This window comes from Schistocerca piceifrons, chromosome 1, assembly GCF_021461385.2.
Source record: "Schistocerca piceifrons isolate TAMUIC-IGC-003096 chromosome 1, iqSchPice1.1, whole genome shotgun sequence".
Taxonomy (NCBI): domain Eukaryota; kingdom Metazoa; phylum Arthropoda; class Insecta; order Orthoptera; family Acrididae; genus Schistocerca; species Schistocerca piceifrons.
In genome coordinates this window covers 680,991,045-681,009,484 of record NC_060138.1, presented here as the reverse complement: position 1 = coordinate 681,009,484, position 18,440 = coordinate 680,991,045, and the positions used below count along the sequence as shown (strand labels likewise).

Here is an 18,440-nt window from a genome sequence, read left to right as displayed (position 1 = left end):
CTTTATTACCTATATCAGACATCATCTACATTCAAAATAAAGGTTTATTTAGAAAACAGAAAAAAAAAAATCCCACGGCCAACTGTGAATTAAACCTTGGATATTTGGATTTTTACTTTAACAGCCACTCAGTCTATTTCTTATTCACTACTCAGCTTAAATTTTTGGATAAATAGAGATGTTAAGTCTACTAATACTAGTACAATAAAAATAACTTCTGATGACTACAACTTGTAAAATAAGGAAAGCACTTCTACAGAGGGCTTTTTACCTTGTCAAGCACTACTGTTCTTAGGATATTCCTCATTATCAGGTTGAACGCAGTTCTGGCAGACTTGCAGAAATTCTTTCCATGTATAGCACACATAATGTATGCATTTTTATTTATAAATTTTATAAATTTTTCAAGGCACCAGAAAAAGCAACGCAGACAGCACATAACTGCTTTTATAAAGATATTGTCATATTTTTGTAATTTTGCATTGATATACTCCAACACAAGTCTGATAAACTTGCATATAGCTAATATGAGTGAACCAAAAGCCACTGTCCCAAGATGATAGCTGGAAAAATAATAAGTTGCAAATTTATAAAAGCTTTCACATGCAAATATTAACAGTTAACTTTAAGTTTGTTATGATAATGTCAAGCTCCTTAAAAGAAAAGCATCATTATGTACAATGAGAGTCAAATAGAAGTTAAATATGTCTCATTATTTAAATAAGAAGTACACAAGAATGAAATACAGGGTATAAAACATCAAGACAAATAATTGGAATGGTGAATCCACTATACCATACCATTAAAAGCAAAGCAATGTAAATCTGAAATAAATTCATCAAAACAGACAACATACACACTCATGCAAATGCAACTCACATGAGGTCGTGTGTATGCGAGTTGCATTTGCATGAGTGTGTATGTTCTCTATTTTTTAGGAAGGCCTTGTTGGCCGAAAGCCCACATTCTGACAGTCTTTTTGTTGTGCCTATCAGCGACTCAGCATCTCTGCTATATTGTAGGTAGCAACTATTCTTTTCATAAAATTGATGGATATATACAGAAGTTAGCTGTTGACAGAAATCCACAGCAGAAAATGAATTGAAATGTGAAGTGGCATACTGGGCAATATAGGTGAATTCCTTTTATGCAACACAGGCGGTGAATTGTATCATTTGTTCTCTGTTGCATTGTATGGTATCTTGCCATGATCTCTCTGCTAAAATGTAAATGTTGTGGGACTAGGGCCTCCCGTTGGGTAGACTGTTTGCTGGGTGAAGTATTTCGATTTGACGCCACTTTGGCGACTTGCACAGTGGGGATGAAATGATGATGATTAGGACAACACAACACCCAGTCCCTGAGTGGAGAAAATCTCCGACCCAGTTGGGAATTGAACCCGGTCCCTTACAATTGACATTCTGTCGCGCTGACCGGGGGCAGACATCTCTCTGCTGATATGTAGCAGGTTAGATTAGACACACTGTTCATTCTGCAGACGCATAGTGAGAAGAAACTTGAAGGTGTGAAGATCATTTGCAGCATACAATTTTCAAATCATTCGATTTGATGTACAAGAGGCATGTCATGATTTAAAATAAGAAACATTTTTTAAGAGAAATGTGGTAGTTTACATCATTTTATATACATTATGAGTTCCTGCTACACAAATGCATAGTACAGCATCTAGTATGCAAAAATAAAATGTATAATTTACCTTGTTCAAACTGTGAAACTGTCCTCAATGAATTCTTCAGTAGAATAACAACACTTTCCCACCAGGAGAATAAAGAGCAATATTTTCAGTGAACCAAGCTCCACATTAAATATGTTACTATCTTTTATTTTATTGTAACTCTTAAACCCCAAATACCCTGGTGTCTGGGCTTAGAATTTTAAGAGATTAGTCAGGAGTTTAAAATTCTCTCTGTGGCAAGTGCTGTAGTTATGGCTGAGGGAGTAGATGGTATTTTCAAATCTTTTAACAGTTATCTGCAGTTGTTTGGCAACTCACATGTTCCTAATTATTTTCTTTTGTAATACGAGGAGTCTTGTGACAGTTGTTGAATTTTCCCAGAAGATTATGCCACGACAAATAATTGGCGCAAAGTAGCAGTGATAGACTACCTTTCTTGTGTCTATATTTTTCTGGCACCAGCCAAAATACACACTGCAAATACTATGCTGTCAGGAATCAATGCATACTCTCCAATCAAGATTTTTATCAAGATTTAGGCCTATGAACCTTACATGATTTGCTTCGATGATATCTGATCATTACAAGTTACCTTTATTGTAATCTGTTTTAATGATTTCATTTCAAATTGCATTTTGTTAGTTGCATTTAGTTTTAGTCCATTTGGCTGGAACTAAGATTCAAGTTTCTTTAGAGTATTTTTACACTTTCTGGGATTCTTTTCAATTAGAACTGAATTATTTTCAGCAAATAAAACTGAATGAACATTAATAACAAGTGGTAGCTCATTTATGTAGAAAGGGAAGTGATTCCAGTTTGAGGAGTAATTTTTTGAATTTGAAGTTACAGTTACTCTTTGTTTCCTGTCTGTTAAATAAGAGTTGAAACACTGTAAAGCAGTGTCCCTGATTCCATACAGCTGTAATTTGTGGAGAAATAGGGAATCGTCAACTGAGTCAAAGACTTTTGTCAGGTCACAGAATATTCCTGTGACTTTTTACCCTTATCTAATGTGGAGCATATTGTTTTAGTAAACTCATTGATGGCATTTACAGTGCTTTTTCCCTGTTGGAATCAAAACTGGTTTTTAAAAATTATGTCATCTGTAATTAGAAATGTTTGAACTTGATTTGTTGTAGTCTTTCCAAACATTTAAGAGGAGACCGGTAGAAGAGAGGGTATGGTAGTTCCCCATAGCTTCTGTTAATCCCTTTTAGAATACTGCTTTTATCTTTGCATATTTAAATAGGTTTGGAAAACATCCCTGCTCAAAGGATTGGGTTATAGCAACTGACAGTAGTTGTCAAATGATACTATACACACTCTTGATTACAGAAGTTGGTATTTCATCTTGGTCAGGTGATGTTTTCTTTTTGAAAGACAATATTTCATTTTTGACATCCCTTTGGGTGATTTTTCCAAGCCCTTTCAAAGCTGTATTCTGTTTTTTTCCCCAAGCTTATGAAATATATCGTATCTTGATAGGCTTCCATAAATACATCTTATATTGCTACATATAAGAAGAATGAATTGAAGCAATTTGACACCTGAACAGGGATTATTATAATACAATTTTGAAATTTAATTTTCAGAATCTCTTGACTTTTAATTTTGGCTCCTAATTCTGACTGAACATCTGACCACACTGCTTTTGTCTTATTTCTATGTTTCAGGATAAATATATTATTTGACACTCTTTTAGCTGTTGCTACAACTTGCGTGGATACAGCTTTATATCATTTTGACATACATAACAAAATGAGGATTTCTGATTGATTTTAATTCATTATGTAAGCTCTCTATATCTGGCACTGAACTTTTTATTCCAGGTGTAATCCAGTTAACTTCATTGTTTACTTTCTTTTGACAAGATCTAGGGGGAAAAGATTCATTAAATGCCTTTACAAAAATTAAGAATTTGCCGTAGTTCACAGAGCTCTATCAGCCAACTCACAACACTTAGTTTATTGCATAATAAATCCATATTCTTTTGCTGGAATTCCTTTTGTACACACTGAGTTTCTTTATGTCTCACACAATTTACCTTGTCTCAAAAATGGAGCTTCATGTTAGTTGCCAATAGCTTCCAGTGGCTTCTGTTTAAGAATGTTTTTAACTTGTAGCTGGTTTTTGATAATATTTCTTCTTAACTTGATTTCACTTACTCATTATTGATGTGTAGCAGAGTAATAATGTAACAAAGACTATTAAATATAGTATTTGTAAGATTTTCTTGACTGAAAAACTTTTAAATTTATATAGAATATTTGTTTCTAGGTATATGACCATTTTGTACCTTGGGACAGTTTTTAACATTTGGAAAAGCCTTAATTTTCTGGAGTAATTTTTGTAATTTCAGAAAAAGACTGCAGCATACATAAAGTGAATGCTATTATTTCAACACAGAATAAGAAAATATGTCAAACTTCTGTTAAAGACTAGAGGTGACAGAGGTGGAAGTTTGAAAAGTGTACCAAAATACAACAATCTTCCCTACACATACTGAAATATGCAGGATAATTTTTATGCTACTGTAGCTAAACACTGCCACTTTATAAGGCTTGCTCACAGTGCCAACATCAGGCATTACATAGCATTCTTGTCATGTGATATACTTAGTAACGTATGCATTTTTGTGTCAGGAGATAAACAAAGTTGTAAATGAAATACGAGCACGCAGCAGCCTTGTCTTAAAAGACAGTCCTACAGAGCATGACTGTACACCTCCGTTTTTAGAGAAAACGACATTACAGATGAAGGAAAGTTAGAAACCACACTAAGTGGAAACTGCAGCAGTCTAATTCATTCAGATAATTGTGCAACCCCAGATCATGTAGCGAAAATAAATGAAGACAGAAGGTTCTGTGAAAGTAGAATGCCATTATGTAGCAGTGACAGTTTCCTCCTCCTTCATATAAATGTACAATCTCTTACGTGTAAAATCAATGAATTACAATACTGGCTCAATAAAATCTACTGCACTGTTCTATGCATCAATGAACACTGGATGAAAGACACTGAAATAGACTTGTGTGTTCCTCTTGGATATTTGTTAGTTACAAGCTACTGCAGAAAAAGTATTACACATCGTGGGGTCTCAATATATGTCAAAAGTAACCTTGAATTGCACTACTCAGTTATAGACCTTAGTAGAATATGCCTTGAAGCTACAATAGAAGTAGCTGGTGTGGTAATGCACGAACAGAAAACCGTAACTGTCTCAATCTATCGAATCCCAGGCTCTGATGAGATAGTATTTATAGAAAAAATTAATACTTTAATATTGCTGTTGTCAAAATATAAACAGCATAGAATTGTAACTGCAGGTGATATTAACATAGATATAAGGGCAAAGAGAAAAAAATGTAATTCATATGATTAACACTCTGAAGTCATTAAACTACTACTGTATCGATGAAAAACCCACTAGACTGAACGCATGCCTTGGTAACATAATTAGCAATGTACAAAGAGACTCCATACACTGTGATGTAATAGAACTAGGAATATCAGATCACGCAGGGCTATGGCTTCAAACAGAAAAGTCAGCCTTCAGTTCTACAGAGAGAGAAGTGACATATAGAATTCTAGGTGAATCCAATGAAAACAAAATGATAAACCAGTTAAAAGAAATGGATTGGACTCATGTAATGGATAACAAGAAAACAATTAATAAATGTTTTTCCATTTTCCTGACAGAGATCAAGCATATAGTAGAAATGACATGCCCCTTGGTAACCAAAAGGTACCAGAGTAATATTACTCATAAGCAACAAAATACTAACAAGTGGTACACCCCACAACTTAACAAACTCAGAATACTACTGATGATTATGAAAGACAAATCTCATAACAGTGATAGGGACAAGGAAAATTACACTAAAATGAGAAACCTTTACAGATTAGAAATAAAAAATGCTAAGTGCTGTGCAAATGAGAATATATTTTAAATTCTAAAAATAAATGTAAAGCTACCTGGACTGTCATTAAAAGGGAAATTAATAATACCAATAAAGAAAGGAGTATCCCTATTGACTCCAATATTCTCAATGAATATTTTGTAAATAGTGTCACCACTCCACCCATCAATTCTGCCTCTGATGCAGAAGCATTGCTCACTTGTGCAAAACAGACAAGTAGTGAGAAGTTCAGTTGGACCCGAATCACAATAAATGATATTCATAAGTCAATAAACAAATTAAGTAATTCCAAAACAGAAGACTATTATGGACTCAGTTATCTCATCATAAAATGTATAGCAAAAGAAATTAAAATGCCACTTCTCTCACTATCAAACAGAGTACTGGGTGAAGAAATATTCCCTGACTGTCTTAAATCACAGTTACATTGCCTGTGTATAAAAAAAGGCGAAAGAAACCTCCCAAATAATTACAAATAGTACCAACCATATCCAATGTTGTTGTTGTGGTCTTCAGTCCTGAGACTGGTTTGATGCAGCTCTCCATGCTACTCTATCCTGTGCAAGCTTTTTCATCTCCCAATACCTACTGCAACCTACATCCTTCTGAATCTGCTTAGTGTATTCATCTCTTGGTCTCCCCCTACGATTTTTACCCTCCACGCTGCCCTCCAATACTAAATTGGTGATCCCTTGATGCCTCAGAACATGTCCTACCAACCGATCCCTTCTTCTGGTCAAGTTGTGCCACAAACTTCTCTTCTCCCCAATCCTATTCAATACTTCCTCATTAGTTATGTGATCTACCCATCTAATCTTCAGCATTCTTCTGTAGCACCACATTTCGAAAGCTTCTATTCTCTTCTTGTCCAAACTATTTATCGTCCATGTTTCACTTCCATACATGGCTACACTCCATACGAATACTTTCAGAAATGACTTCCTGACACTTAAATCAATACTGGATGTTAACAAATTTCTCTTCTTCAGAAACGCTTTCCTTGCCATTGCCAGCCTACATTTTATATCCTCTCTACTTCGACCATCATCAGTTATTTTGCTCCCCAAATAGCAAAACTCCTTTACTACTTTAAGTGCCTCATTTCCTAATCTAATTCCCTCAGCATCACCCGACTTAATTAGACTACATTCCATTATCCTTGTTTTGCTTTTGTTGATGTTCATCTTATATCCTCCTTTCAAGACACTGTCCATTCCATTCAACTGCTCTTCCAAGTCCTTTGCTGTCTCTGACAGAATTACAATGTCATCGGCGAACCTCAAAGTTTTTATTTCTTCTCCATGAATTTTAATACCTACTCCGAATTTTTCTTTTGTTTCCTTTACTGCTTGCTCAATATACAGATTGAACAACATCGGGGACAGGCTACAACCCTGTCTTACTCCCTTCCCAACCACTGCTTCCCTTTCATGTCCCTCGACTCTTATAACTGCCATCTGGTTTCTGTACAAATTGTAAATAGCCTTTCGCTCCCTGTATTTTACCCCTGCCACCTTTAGAATTTGAAAGAGAGTATTCCAGTCAACATTGTCAAAAGCTTTCTCTAAGTCTACAAATGCTAGAAACGTAGGTTTGCCTTTCCTTAATCTTTCTTCTAAGATAAGTCGTAAGGTCAGTATTGCCTCACGTGTTCCAGTGTTTCTACGGAATCCAAACTGATCCTCCCCGAGGTTGGCTTCTACTAGTTTTTCCATTCGTCTGTAAAGAATTCGTGTTAGTATTTTGCAGCTGTGACTTATTAAGCTGATAGTTCGGTAATTTTCACATCTGTCAACACCTGCTTTCTTTGGGATTGGAATTATTATATTCTTCTTGAAGTCTGAGGGTATTTCGCCTGTTTCATACATCTTGCTCACCAGATGGTAGAGTTTTGTCAGGACTGGCTCTCCCACGGCCGTCAGTAGTTCCAATGGAATATTGTCTACTCCGGAGGCCTTGTTTCGACTCAGGTCTTTCAGTGCTCTGCCAAACTCTTCACGCAGTATCGTACCTCCAATTTCATCTTCATCTACATCCTTTTCCATTTCCATAATATTGTCCTCAAGTACATCGCCCTTGTATAGACCCTCTATATACTCCTTCCACCTTTCTGCTTTCCCTTCTTTGCTTAGAACTGGGTTTCCATCTGAACTCTTGATATTCATACAAGTCGTTCTCTTATCTCCAAAGGTCTCTTTAATTTTCCTGTAGGCGGTATCTATCTTACCCCTAGTGAGATAGGCCTCTACATCCTTACATTTGTCCTCTAGCCATTCCTGCTTAGCCATTTTGCACTTCCTGTCGATCTCATTTTTGAGACGTTTGTATTCCTTTTTGCCTGTTTCACTTACTGCATTTTTATATTTTCTCCTTTCATCAATTAAATTCAATATTTCTTCTGTTACCCAAGGATTTCTACTAGCCCTCGTCTTTATACCTACTTGATCCTCTGCTGCCTTCACTACTTCATCCCTCAAAGCTACCCATTCTTCTTCTACTGTATTTATTTCCCCCATTCCTGTCAATTGCTCCCTTATGCTCTCCCTGAATCTCTGTACAACCTCTGGTTCTTTTAGTTTATCCAGGTCCCATCTCCTTAAATTCCCACCTTTTTGCAGTTTCTTCAGTTTTAATCTACAGGTCATAGCCAATAGATTGTGGTCAGAGTCCATATCTGCCCCTGGAAATGTCTTACAATTTAAAACCTGGTTCCTAAATCTCTGTCTTACCATTATATAATCTATCTGATACCTTTTAGTATCTCCAGGGTTCTTCCATGTATACAACCTTCTTTCATGATTCTTAAACCAAGTGTTAGTTATGATTATGTTGTGCTCTGTGCAAAATTCTACCAGGCGGCTTCCTCTTTCATTTCTGTCCCCCAATCCATATTCACCTACTATGTTTCCTTCTCTCCCTTTTCCTACACTCGAATTCCAGTCACCCATGACTATTAAATTTTCGTCTCCCTTCACAATCTGAATAATTTCTTTTATTTCATCATACATTTCTTCAATTTCTTCGTCATCTGCAGAGCTAGTTGGCATATAAACTTGTACTACTGTAGTAGGTGTGGGCTTCGTATCTATCTTGGCCACAATAATGCGTTCACTATGCTGTTTGTAGTAGCTTCCCCGCATTCCTATTTTCCTATTCATTATTAAACCTACTCCTGCATTACCCCTATTTGATTTTGTGTTTATAACCCTGTAGTCACCTGACCAGAAGTCTTGTTCCTCCTGCCACCGAACTTCACTAATTCCCACTATATCTAACTTCAACCTATCCATTTCCCTTTTTAAATTTTCTAACCTACCTGCCCGATTAAGGGATCTGACATTCCACGCTCCGATCCGTAGAATGCCAGTTTTCTTTCTCCTGATAACAACATCCTCCTGAGTAGTCCCCGCCCGGAGATCCGAATGGGGGACTATTTTACCTCCGGAATATTTTACCCAAGAGGACGCCATCATCATGTAATCATACAGTAAAGCTGCATGCCCTCGGGAAAAATTACAGCTGTAGTTTCCCCTTGCTTTCAGCCGTTCGCAGTACCAGCACAGCAAGGCCGTTTTGGTTATTGTTACAAGGCCAGATCAGTCAATCATCCAGACTGTTGCCCTTGCAACTACTGAAAAGGCTGCTGCCCCTCTTCAGGAACCACACGTTTGTCTGGCCTCTCAACAGATACCCCTCCGTTGTGGTTGCACCTACAGTACGGCTATCTGTATCGCTGAGGCACGCAAGCCTCCCCACCAACGGCAAGGTCCATGGTCCATGGGGGGGACCATATCCAAGATAGTAGAAAATTGTGTGCATAAGCAGATATACGGTATTTTGAAACCAACAAAATTTTAAATGAACAACAGTTTGGCTTCAGGTCACACCTGTCAACTGTAAAAGCAGTAGAAGCTTTGCTGAGCAATGTTTATGAAGGGTATGAAAAAAGGGTATCAATGTCTGGAACACTTATTGACATAAGTAAAGCATTTGACTTGGTGACACATGATATACTCATCAAAAAGTTAAAATATTATGGCATTGAAGATGATACACTCTATCTATTCAAATCTTATCTAAACAATAGTTTACAACTTGTATATGCAAATAAGCAGAGGTCAGAAATACTCCCTATAGAAAGAGGAATATCCCAAGGGTCTGTTCTTGGACCTTTTCTGTTCATTGTCTATGTTAATGACTTCTCAAATTACATACCGTGTAAAAACACACTATATGCTGACGATATGACATTAATAAGTACAGGAGAGAACTTACAGAGTGTACTGGACAAAAATAGAGAAATGATGCAAATGGCTAATTACTGGTGTCAGGCTAACCAGCTGTGCATAAATAAAACAAAAACAGAAGCAATAATATTTAATCTCAAAGTAACTAAGAATGAAAACAAAACAGTGAAATTACTTGGACTAATCATAGACCAAAAGCTCTCATGGGAAGGACACACCAATTATCTATGTAGTAAACTAGCACGAGTACTTTTCTTATTGTATAAATCAAGAAACAGTATGAGCAAGCAATTGCTACTCCACTCATACTATGCTTTTTTTCATTCCCAACTGCAATACGGAATATTGCTTTGGGGTAACTCCCCAGGGGCTGAATGTATTTTCAGATGGCAGAAGAAAGCAATCAGGTGCATGGAAGGGTTAGCACCCAGAGAGTCCTGCAGAAATTATTTCAAATCTCTTGGCGTAATGACAGTGCCAAGCATGTACATATATAACTGTTTAATATATGCCAGAGAAAATCTGAAAAAATTGAACATGAGATGTGATGTGTATGCACACAGTACAAGAAACAGCCACCTGCTGGACTTGCCTTCCACAAGACTTGCTGTAGTCCATAATAACTATAAGTACTTAAGCATCAAATTTTTCAATAAGTTACCATGCTCAGCTCGTGCAGTACCACTAAATAAATATAAGAATACATTGCAAACCTGGCTAAAAACAAGGAATTCTATACAACTGAAAATTTTTAGAAACTAATCATCAAAATATATGTTTTACCTAAGTTATGAAGGAAATGTTTTAATATTATATAAGCTAGTTATTTTCTGTGATTCTTTTCTTATGTGTGTATTTAATTATTGTATAAAACATTGTTTTACATAATGCTGAAGAAAAGGTCTGTAGTTCCTTTTCTCCCCATTCTGTAACTATTTGAATATCATACTGAAACTAAAACTCTCTGTAAACTATGATGAAGCCAATTGTATGAAAAATACTGAAAGGCTAATAAAAATATTCTATTCTATTCTATTCTATTCATCAGTTGGTCCTCCCAAATTTCATCAATAGAGTGGAAGATATGGTTCAGTAGTGAATACTATTTGTCTGTCGTAAGCTATAGTTTATTAGTAAAGAAACTTTTCGTGGTTGCTGGAAAGTTACTAAAAACAATGGAACATCTTTCTCAATAAAGGTGAGTGACTTTGAGTCTTTATGTAGATTGTTTTAATTACTGCTGATGATTTCATGAAGTGAATTGTTGGATAATAAAAGAAAGATATTACTTATAAAAACTTGCAATATACTCAGAAGCAGTAGTTAGTATATTCTGTTCTTTGAATAGTCTTCTGCAAGACAGTCTTTCTTGTATGCTACAAATAATCTGTACTACAAGCTTCTGGACATGGAAAACTTGAACTTGTGTTTGTGAGTTCCCCCAAAATATGATTATGTTTGACTTTGTGGAATAAAAGAAGCAAATATCATTTTTATTATATATGGCCCACACCTAATAACCTTCTCACAGATTTGTTTAGGCATTTCAACAGTTCTGTGGTATGTTACAGCTAACTGAATTTATCATCAAATTGCAGTACTGAGAATTTAACACTGTCATCCTCTTCCATCTGCATGTACTAATGTTTCATGCATATGTTGTGAGGAAGCATCTTTCAGATTCTGAATACCATACATAGAGTTTTTCTTTTCTTTTAATGACAGTAAATGTGTAAAAAATCATTTATTATTCTGAAGGAGGAAAGAAAACTAGTAATGTTTAACATGTGAAAAATCATGCAAGACTTTTCTTGTAGCTGTAGGCCTTACCAGTTTCAGAAGAAGACCCTTATTCTGAAAGCTAGCAATTTTACATCTTTGTATATGTTTCAATCTCTCTAGATTTTTCTCTAACCATATAATAAAGATTTGTAGTTCATTTATCACTTTCATTGATAAAAATAATGAATCAAGTAGCATGAATAGAATATAGAAAAATCTGGCATTAAACACTTTGGGACAGTTAGTATTTTGTTAGCCACTGACAGTTCATAATTGGATAATTATGTTGTGCTAATCCTCCCATATAAAGCAGTGTAGTGCATTTACACTAGCTGGTGAATAATATTGAATCATTTCCAGGTAAGTTAATGGGATTATGATATGAGAAGTATGCACTGATAGAAGTTGAGCTTTAATAGAACATTGGGAATTAAAGATGCTGAATGGAATTTTATAGCAGGTTGCCAACAGACATCGGGCATGAAATTGGAAATCCTCAAAAATTCAAAACTAAAGTAACAGAACACCTTATTAACCACTCCTACTGTAAATTAACACAATATGTAAATTATGCTTAAACTACTTTTCAGATGAAACTGATTTGTAACTCTACCAGTGCATAAGTGGCTAATAGTGTTCTGTGTAAATACTTACTCAAAGTAGTAATAAAAGTGTCAGCTGAGCAATGTAATAGGAGGAGCAGTTTCCTCCCTCCTTTCCCTTCAAAGTATCTGCTTTTCACTTTAAATACACATTCAAAGTAATTCAGAAGCCATTCCCATGAATGTCAGTGTGATTAGATTAGTCCAAGTTACAGTCTGTGGTTAGTACACATTACAGAAGTTGCCTGTGTTGGTGCTTGTGTCTGTTGATGTATAACTTGACCCATTCCATGTTCTTGAAGGATTTATTCACGACAGTGTTTGAACATGGTGTATGAATGAATATAGGAACAGAAATTATATGACCATATTCACAATCTGCACCAATGGAATAAAACTGAACTTGGAGTGGCAAAACATATAAAAGGGACTCATACAAAGCTTGGTGCTGGATGCCCTCCTGTTCTCAACCAGTAGAAACTACTTTCTAAACACTATAAAGGAATGTTAATGAATTATATGTTTCCAGATGAATCAAGCATATTAATCCAGGGCTGAAAGTAATCAATGCTAAACATGTTTATGGTGTTAGCAGAACAGGTTTGCAATAAGCTCTCCTTAGTCAGTTTAATCCATGAAACTTCACAACAGATTAGAACTGAATGGCAGACCATTACTTGAAACTATACTGTTCTTTTCATGGTTTCATGAGCCACAATGTCATCAAATCTACACAGGCATGAACTGGCAACCTTCCTTTATAGCTTTGATTCTGTCAATGCTGGTAACAAAAGCAGCAAGACTGAAACTGTACCCAGGAAAGAGTATGCTTGAAAACATGAGTAAGAAAAACTGTCCCACATAATGCACTTGAATATAAATGGCCTACATGCTGATTTTCCAAACAAAACTCACAGAGTTGATGAATTACAAATTATTCTTTCCGAATGTAAAAATATCAAAGTTATTTGCCTAAATCAATAATGGCTTACATTTGATAATATCAGAATTCTTAATAAAACTGAAAATTAATAGCCAACTGTTTTTGTAGATGAGAAAAACCATGTGTAGGCTCTTGCGTACTTACTTATTCTAATATAAAATATGAAATAAGAAATTATCTTAATCATTTGAATGAAGAGTGTGTATTTGAAAGCTGCTGTATTGAGTTGAGGGACCCAAATGTCATAGTACTTTCCATTTACAGAGAACCAGAGAAAGCTACAATTGAAACTTTTCTGATGAAGTTTCAGTGTCTGCTTGAAAATCTCAGTAAAGAAAAAAGGAAAAGATTGTAACAGCTGTTGACTTCAATATTAATATCACAGTTGAAAGCAATGATGTGTCCAAATTCACTGACTTAACAAATAAAAAAATTGGCTTCAAAGTAAACTTGATGCAACCCACAGTAGGAAGTGCACAGTCAGTGATCTGTATTGATAATATTGTAACAAATAATGTGTTTGAAGAAGTTTACAAGTTTTGCTTAGATTTGGGAATCTCTAATCACTCTACACTTTTCATTGAACTACCAAAAGTAAACCAAGAAATTCCATAAAACAAAAGCCATATGAAAAGCAACTTCAAAGAAAAAATCACTATATTTTGTAATAAATTAAGAGAGGTTGATTGGCCTTACGACAGCTGTAGTGTGATAGTAACTTTGACAAATTTTTAAGTAGCTTCTTCAAATGTTTAATGAAACTTTTCCACATAGAACCGCATGTAACAGAATAACTTGTAACCTTAAATGGACAACTCACGGTATAAAAATTTCTAGTGCCAGGAAGAGGCAACTCTACAATGAATTGAAATGTAATAAAAACAGACATTTTGCTGAGTATATTTATTTATTATATAATTTACTATATTTAAAAAAAGTTGTGAAGGTAGCATAACAAATTGCAAATAATAAATTCATTGTGCAACATAAAAGCAAGACAAAGGCAGTGTGGTCCACTGTCAAATCAGAGTTAGGTGTTAGAGTTACTAGTAATGAAATATCTAGGATTGAAGTAGATGATAGCTTCATCGTAAATTCAGTTGAGATATCAAAATGTCTAAATGAATTCTTCATAAATGAGGCCGACTCAGATGTTGATGTAGAAGAATATCAGAATAAAGTAAATCCCTTTGGACCCCACCAAGAAACTCTTGTACTGCATTAAAAATAAAAGGTCTGCTGGGTGTAATGGGATACCCACTAAAGTGATTAAACCAGTGTGTGATGCAATAGCACCTCCCCTAACTAAAATAATCTACTAATCTTCTGAACAGGGATGCTTTCCTGATGTGTTGACGTATGCTGAAGTCAGATTTCTATTCAAGAAAGTGTCAAGGGAAGACATGGGAAACTATTGCCCTATTTCTGTTCCTCCAGTCCTGTAAAAACTATTAGAGAAGGTAGCTACAAACCAGGTCAAAAACTTCATTGTAAAAAATATCAGGGGAGCAAAGTTGCATGTGTCTCCTGTAATCTTACAAAGGTATTTGACTTTCTAAACCATGCCTTGGTTATCTAGGAATTAGACAAATATGGAATTAAGTGGTCACATCACACTTGCACAACAGAAAACAAAGGGTAACTATCACTACAAACACAGTGCATTATTATTCTAAACGGAGTGCAATATCACAAGATGTGCCTCAAATGCTCCATTTTGGGGCCAATCCTGTTCCCACTGACTTACCCATGAATATAAATTTCCTATCAGTTCTGTTTGCGGACAATACTTCTGTTTTAGTTGATAATGATGATGCATAAAAAATTTTTAGCTCCATTATAAGCACACTGGATACCCTAGAAAACTGGCTCCAGTTAAATGGGTTGAAACTAAACACTGAACAAACCTGTGCTTCAAAACCAAACATTCACAATGTATGGAACTTAAAATATAGTACAACATAATAACCAAGCTATGGAAGAAATTGACATAATCATATTCCTTGGACTAAATGTAGACAAGAACTTAAGCTGGACAATACAAATTGAATTCCTATCAAATAAACTAAGTGGTTTTGCATTTTCAGTGCAAATATTAGGAAATTCTACAGACATGAATATGCAAAAAATAGAATATCAGAGTTATTTTGAATCTATCATTAGACATGGTATAATTTTCTGGGGAAGTTCAAATAGTGTTTGTTGAATATTGAAACTGAAGAAGAACATTATCAGATACATGTGAACTGCACAACAAACAGAATCTTGTTGCCCATTACTTTGGAAACTATGAATCCTATTTGTTCCCTCCATATACATTTACAAAATTATAGTCTTACTACACAACAGACAAAAATTATTTGAAGAGAATAATTTTAACCACACATATAACATGAGAAATAAAAAGAATTTTATGCTACCCACACATCAATTGAAAATTATATACATGGACTCCACAGTATATAGGTATGATAATACATAATATGTCAATGTGCCAAAAACATATTTAATATGAAGCCAGAGATTCTAAAAACAAAGCTACGGCAGATTCCATGGAATGCCACTACTGGCATCAATCCACTTCCTACTAACATCTTTCTTAAAATAGCTCCATGCTATTCTTGAAAAATATTTACAACACTTTACCTTATGTAGGCTAAAATTAGCAGCTGTAGATGTTGCATCAATATTTTGAAAAAAAAACCAATGAACTGATTACTATATAATACACTTTAGATCAATGGCACATGCACTTGTCAATCATTAATTCCACTGACGAACTATTCCCGTGATTCTTACAATGAGCGTAATATAATTAAACTGACAGTTTTCTAAGTGCTGTAGTGTGGGCTGTATACATCGCACAATTCTGAAACATCATAGGTATATTCACTAATTTGCACACTCATGAACTTACTGCCACCAAGTGAGGACTATAAGTAGTCAAGATGTGGTATGCATACAGGGAAAGGGGTTGAATGATCAAACACAAGATAACAGTGGTTCTGACATGTTTATTAGGATAAGGTCACACATTACAACATGAATTCAATATGGACTCCTTACTCAGCAACACACTGTATCTGTAACATGGCAAGGCTGACAGTTGCTTGCAGCATGTCCACTGTAATCAGAGTGATATGATGTCATATGCTGTCCTTCAGATATTCCTCCAACCAGAAATCACTTGAGTTTAGGTTGGGGGATCTGGAATGCCACACATATTGAAATTGCCTAGAGGCGATAAGGTCATTATCAGACACTTCTGGAAGCAAACTTACACCTGGTAAGCAAAATGTGGTGTTACCACATCTTGCATGAAAATAATGGTGTGAACATAGTTGCAGTCTTGCAAAGCTGGAATCACATGTTGCACAAGGAGGTCCTTATACTGTCACTGCACAGCTAACAGGTCCACAAAGTGTCATATCCTCAAATAAAAATGGATTGAGAATGAAGGAGCTTGTGGAGCCTTATCACACAGTCACATAAGCTGAGTCCAATGGATCTTCCTGCACATGTGGTGGAGCAGAACCCCATAGGTGACAGTTCTGTGAATTCATGAAACTCTGCAGAATGAAATGTGCTTCATCCAGCTGAAGAATGTTTACTGGCCACATGTCATCCATTTCCATGCATGCCAAAAAAACAAAGGGCAAAGTCATGGCACTGAAGCTTATCTTGTGGCTTTACTTGGTGCAAATTCTAAATCTTGTATGAATACCAGTGTAAAATGTGCCACAAAATCTTCTGAACTTTTGACCAGGGAAGAGACGATTCCTGTGACATAGGACGGGCACTGGCTGCAGAATTTAAGGCACATGCTATGTAACTGGCTATAGCTACTGCAATTGCATTAACAACTGCCATACGAATAGGCCACCTCCCTCTCTCTGCTGCACCACCTAATTTACCTGTTTCTATAAATTTTGTGATCATATTCTTCAGTCAATTTACTGACACGAGGCCTCTTTGCAGCTGCTTCCATTGACAATATTTCTGCAGTGCAGCACTGCTATTGCTGTTGTTCTGATAATATACCTTTACCATCAGTGCACCATCTTTCTTCTCAATAGCCATAGCATTTTGTATGCAAAACGTCAACCTTCTTAACCATTTACACAAACAGCCTCTTCACAAAAGAAATCAAGATGTGTCACCAGGTGACAAACAGGAAATATTTCACATTCTGACTGCTTACAGTGCCATATTTTCACCTGGTGTTGGAAAGTAGAACTACAATTTTTTTTTTATTATTTTTTTTAAATTTTATTTTATTATTATTATTTTTTTTAAAGCATACTCTGTGAGTGCACTTATTAAAGAACATACCTATGATTTTTCAGCATCCTGCAATGTATACAGCCTGTACTGCAGCACTCAGAGCATTGTCAGCTCAATTATAACCATCTGGTAGATGCTGATGTGTGACGTCACTGACAGCCTAATCTGTTCTGCCATATTTTCTCACATAAGACTTTTACTGATATATATTAAAAACCAATCTGCATATCAATATTCTAACATAAATCACAGTTAAAAACAGTAAGTAGAATTCTTAATTTCAAGGAATTCATCAGTCTCTGCTGATTCTATGCAGTCCTTGCAGAAGGAGAAACCTTTAAGATATTTTGATCTTGACCTGTTAAAATGTAAATTTCCTCCAAAAAATAGCAATAAATTAATAACTGATTACTTTCAATCCTTGTGGATCATCAAATGTTTTCTTCCATATTTCCTTATTCTTATCATCTTTACTTAATTTATTTCATATAACTTTTCCACAGAAACTTTACCTGCAGAACTCTAATTACTGGGCTGTTTATATCTGTTATGAAGATTAGGGAGGAGAATTGTAATTACTGCTTTTGACTCATTTTATAAGCAAGTATTTTTACTGTAACACATTATCTTCTCATCTTATCTGTGACATTAGATTAAATTAAGAAAATATATCACTGAATATAAATTGAAAAAAAAAAAAAAAAAAACACGAGAAAAATATGAAAAAATAAATAAAAAATAAAACCAACTTAATAATAAAATGGTAAGTCTTTGCTCAACAAAAACTGTTTATGAGATTACTTCCAGGTGCATATCATGTTTTTCTTGGACATAAGTGTTTTATAAAAGTATCACCAGGTATTCTCAACTTTCAAATGAACCTTGTACTCTGTTGACATGGTATATCAGAGATACCAACTTAAACTGCTTGGTATAGGAGGTAATTTAAATATTCTCCTTACTTGG

The 18,440-nt window shown here is 35.3% G+C and overlaps 1 protein-coding gene across 4 annotated transcripts in view; it reads right to left on the bottom strand.

Moving 5' to 3' along the window:
* The window catches only part of LOC124788711 (choline transporter-like protein 4), a 266,397-nt gene that overhangs the window by 36,961 nt on the left and 210,996 nt on the right, over positions 1–18,440 (bottom strand). For all 4 annotated transcript variants that reach the window (XM_047255992.1, XM_047255999.1, XM_047256007.1 and 1 more), the window contains one exon: positions 272–563. In XM_047255992.1, the coding sequence (XP_047111948.1) occupies positions 272–563 (292 nt within the window). The remainder of the gene's footprint in view (positions 1–271; positions 564–18,440) is intronic.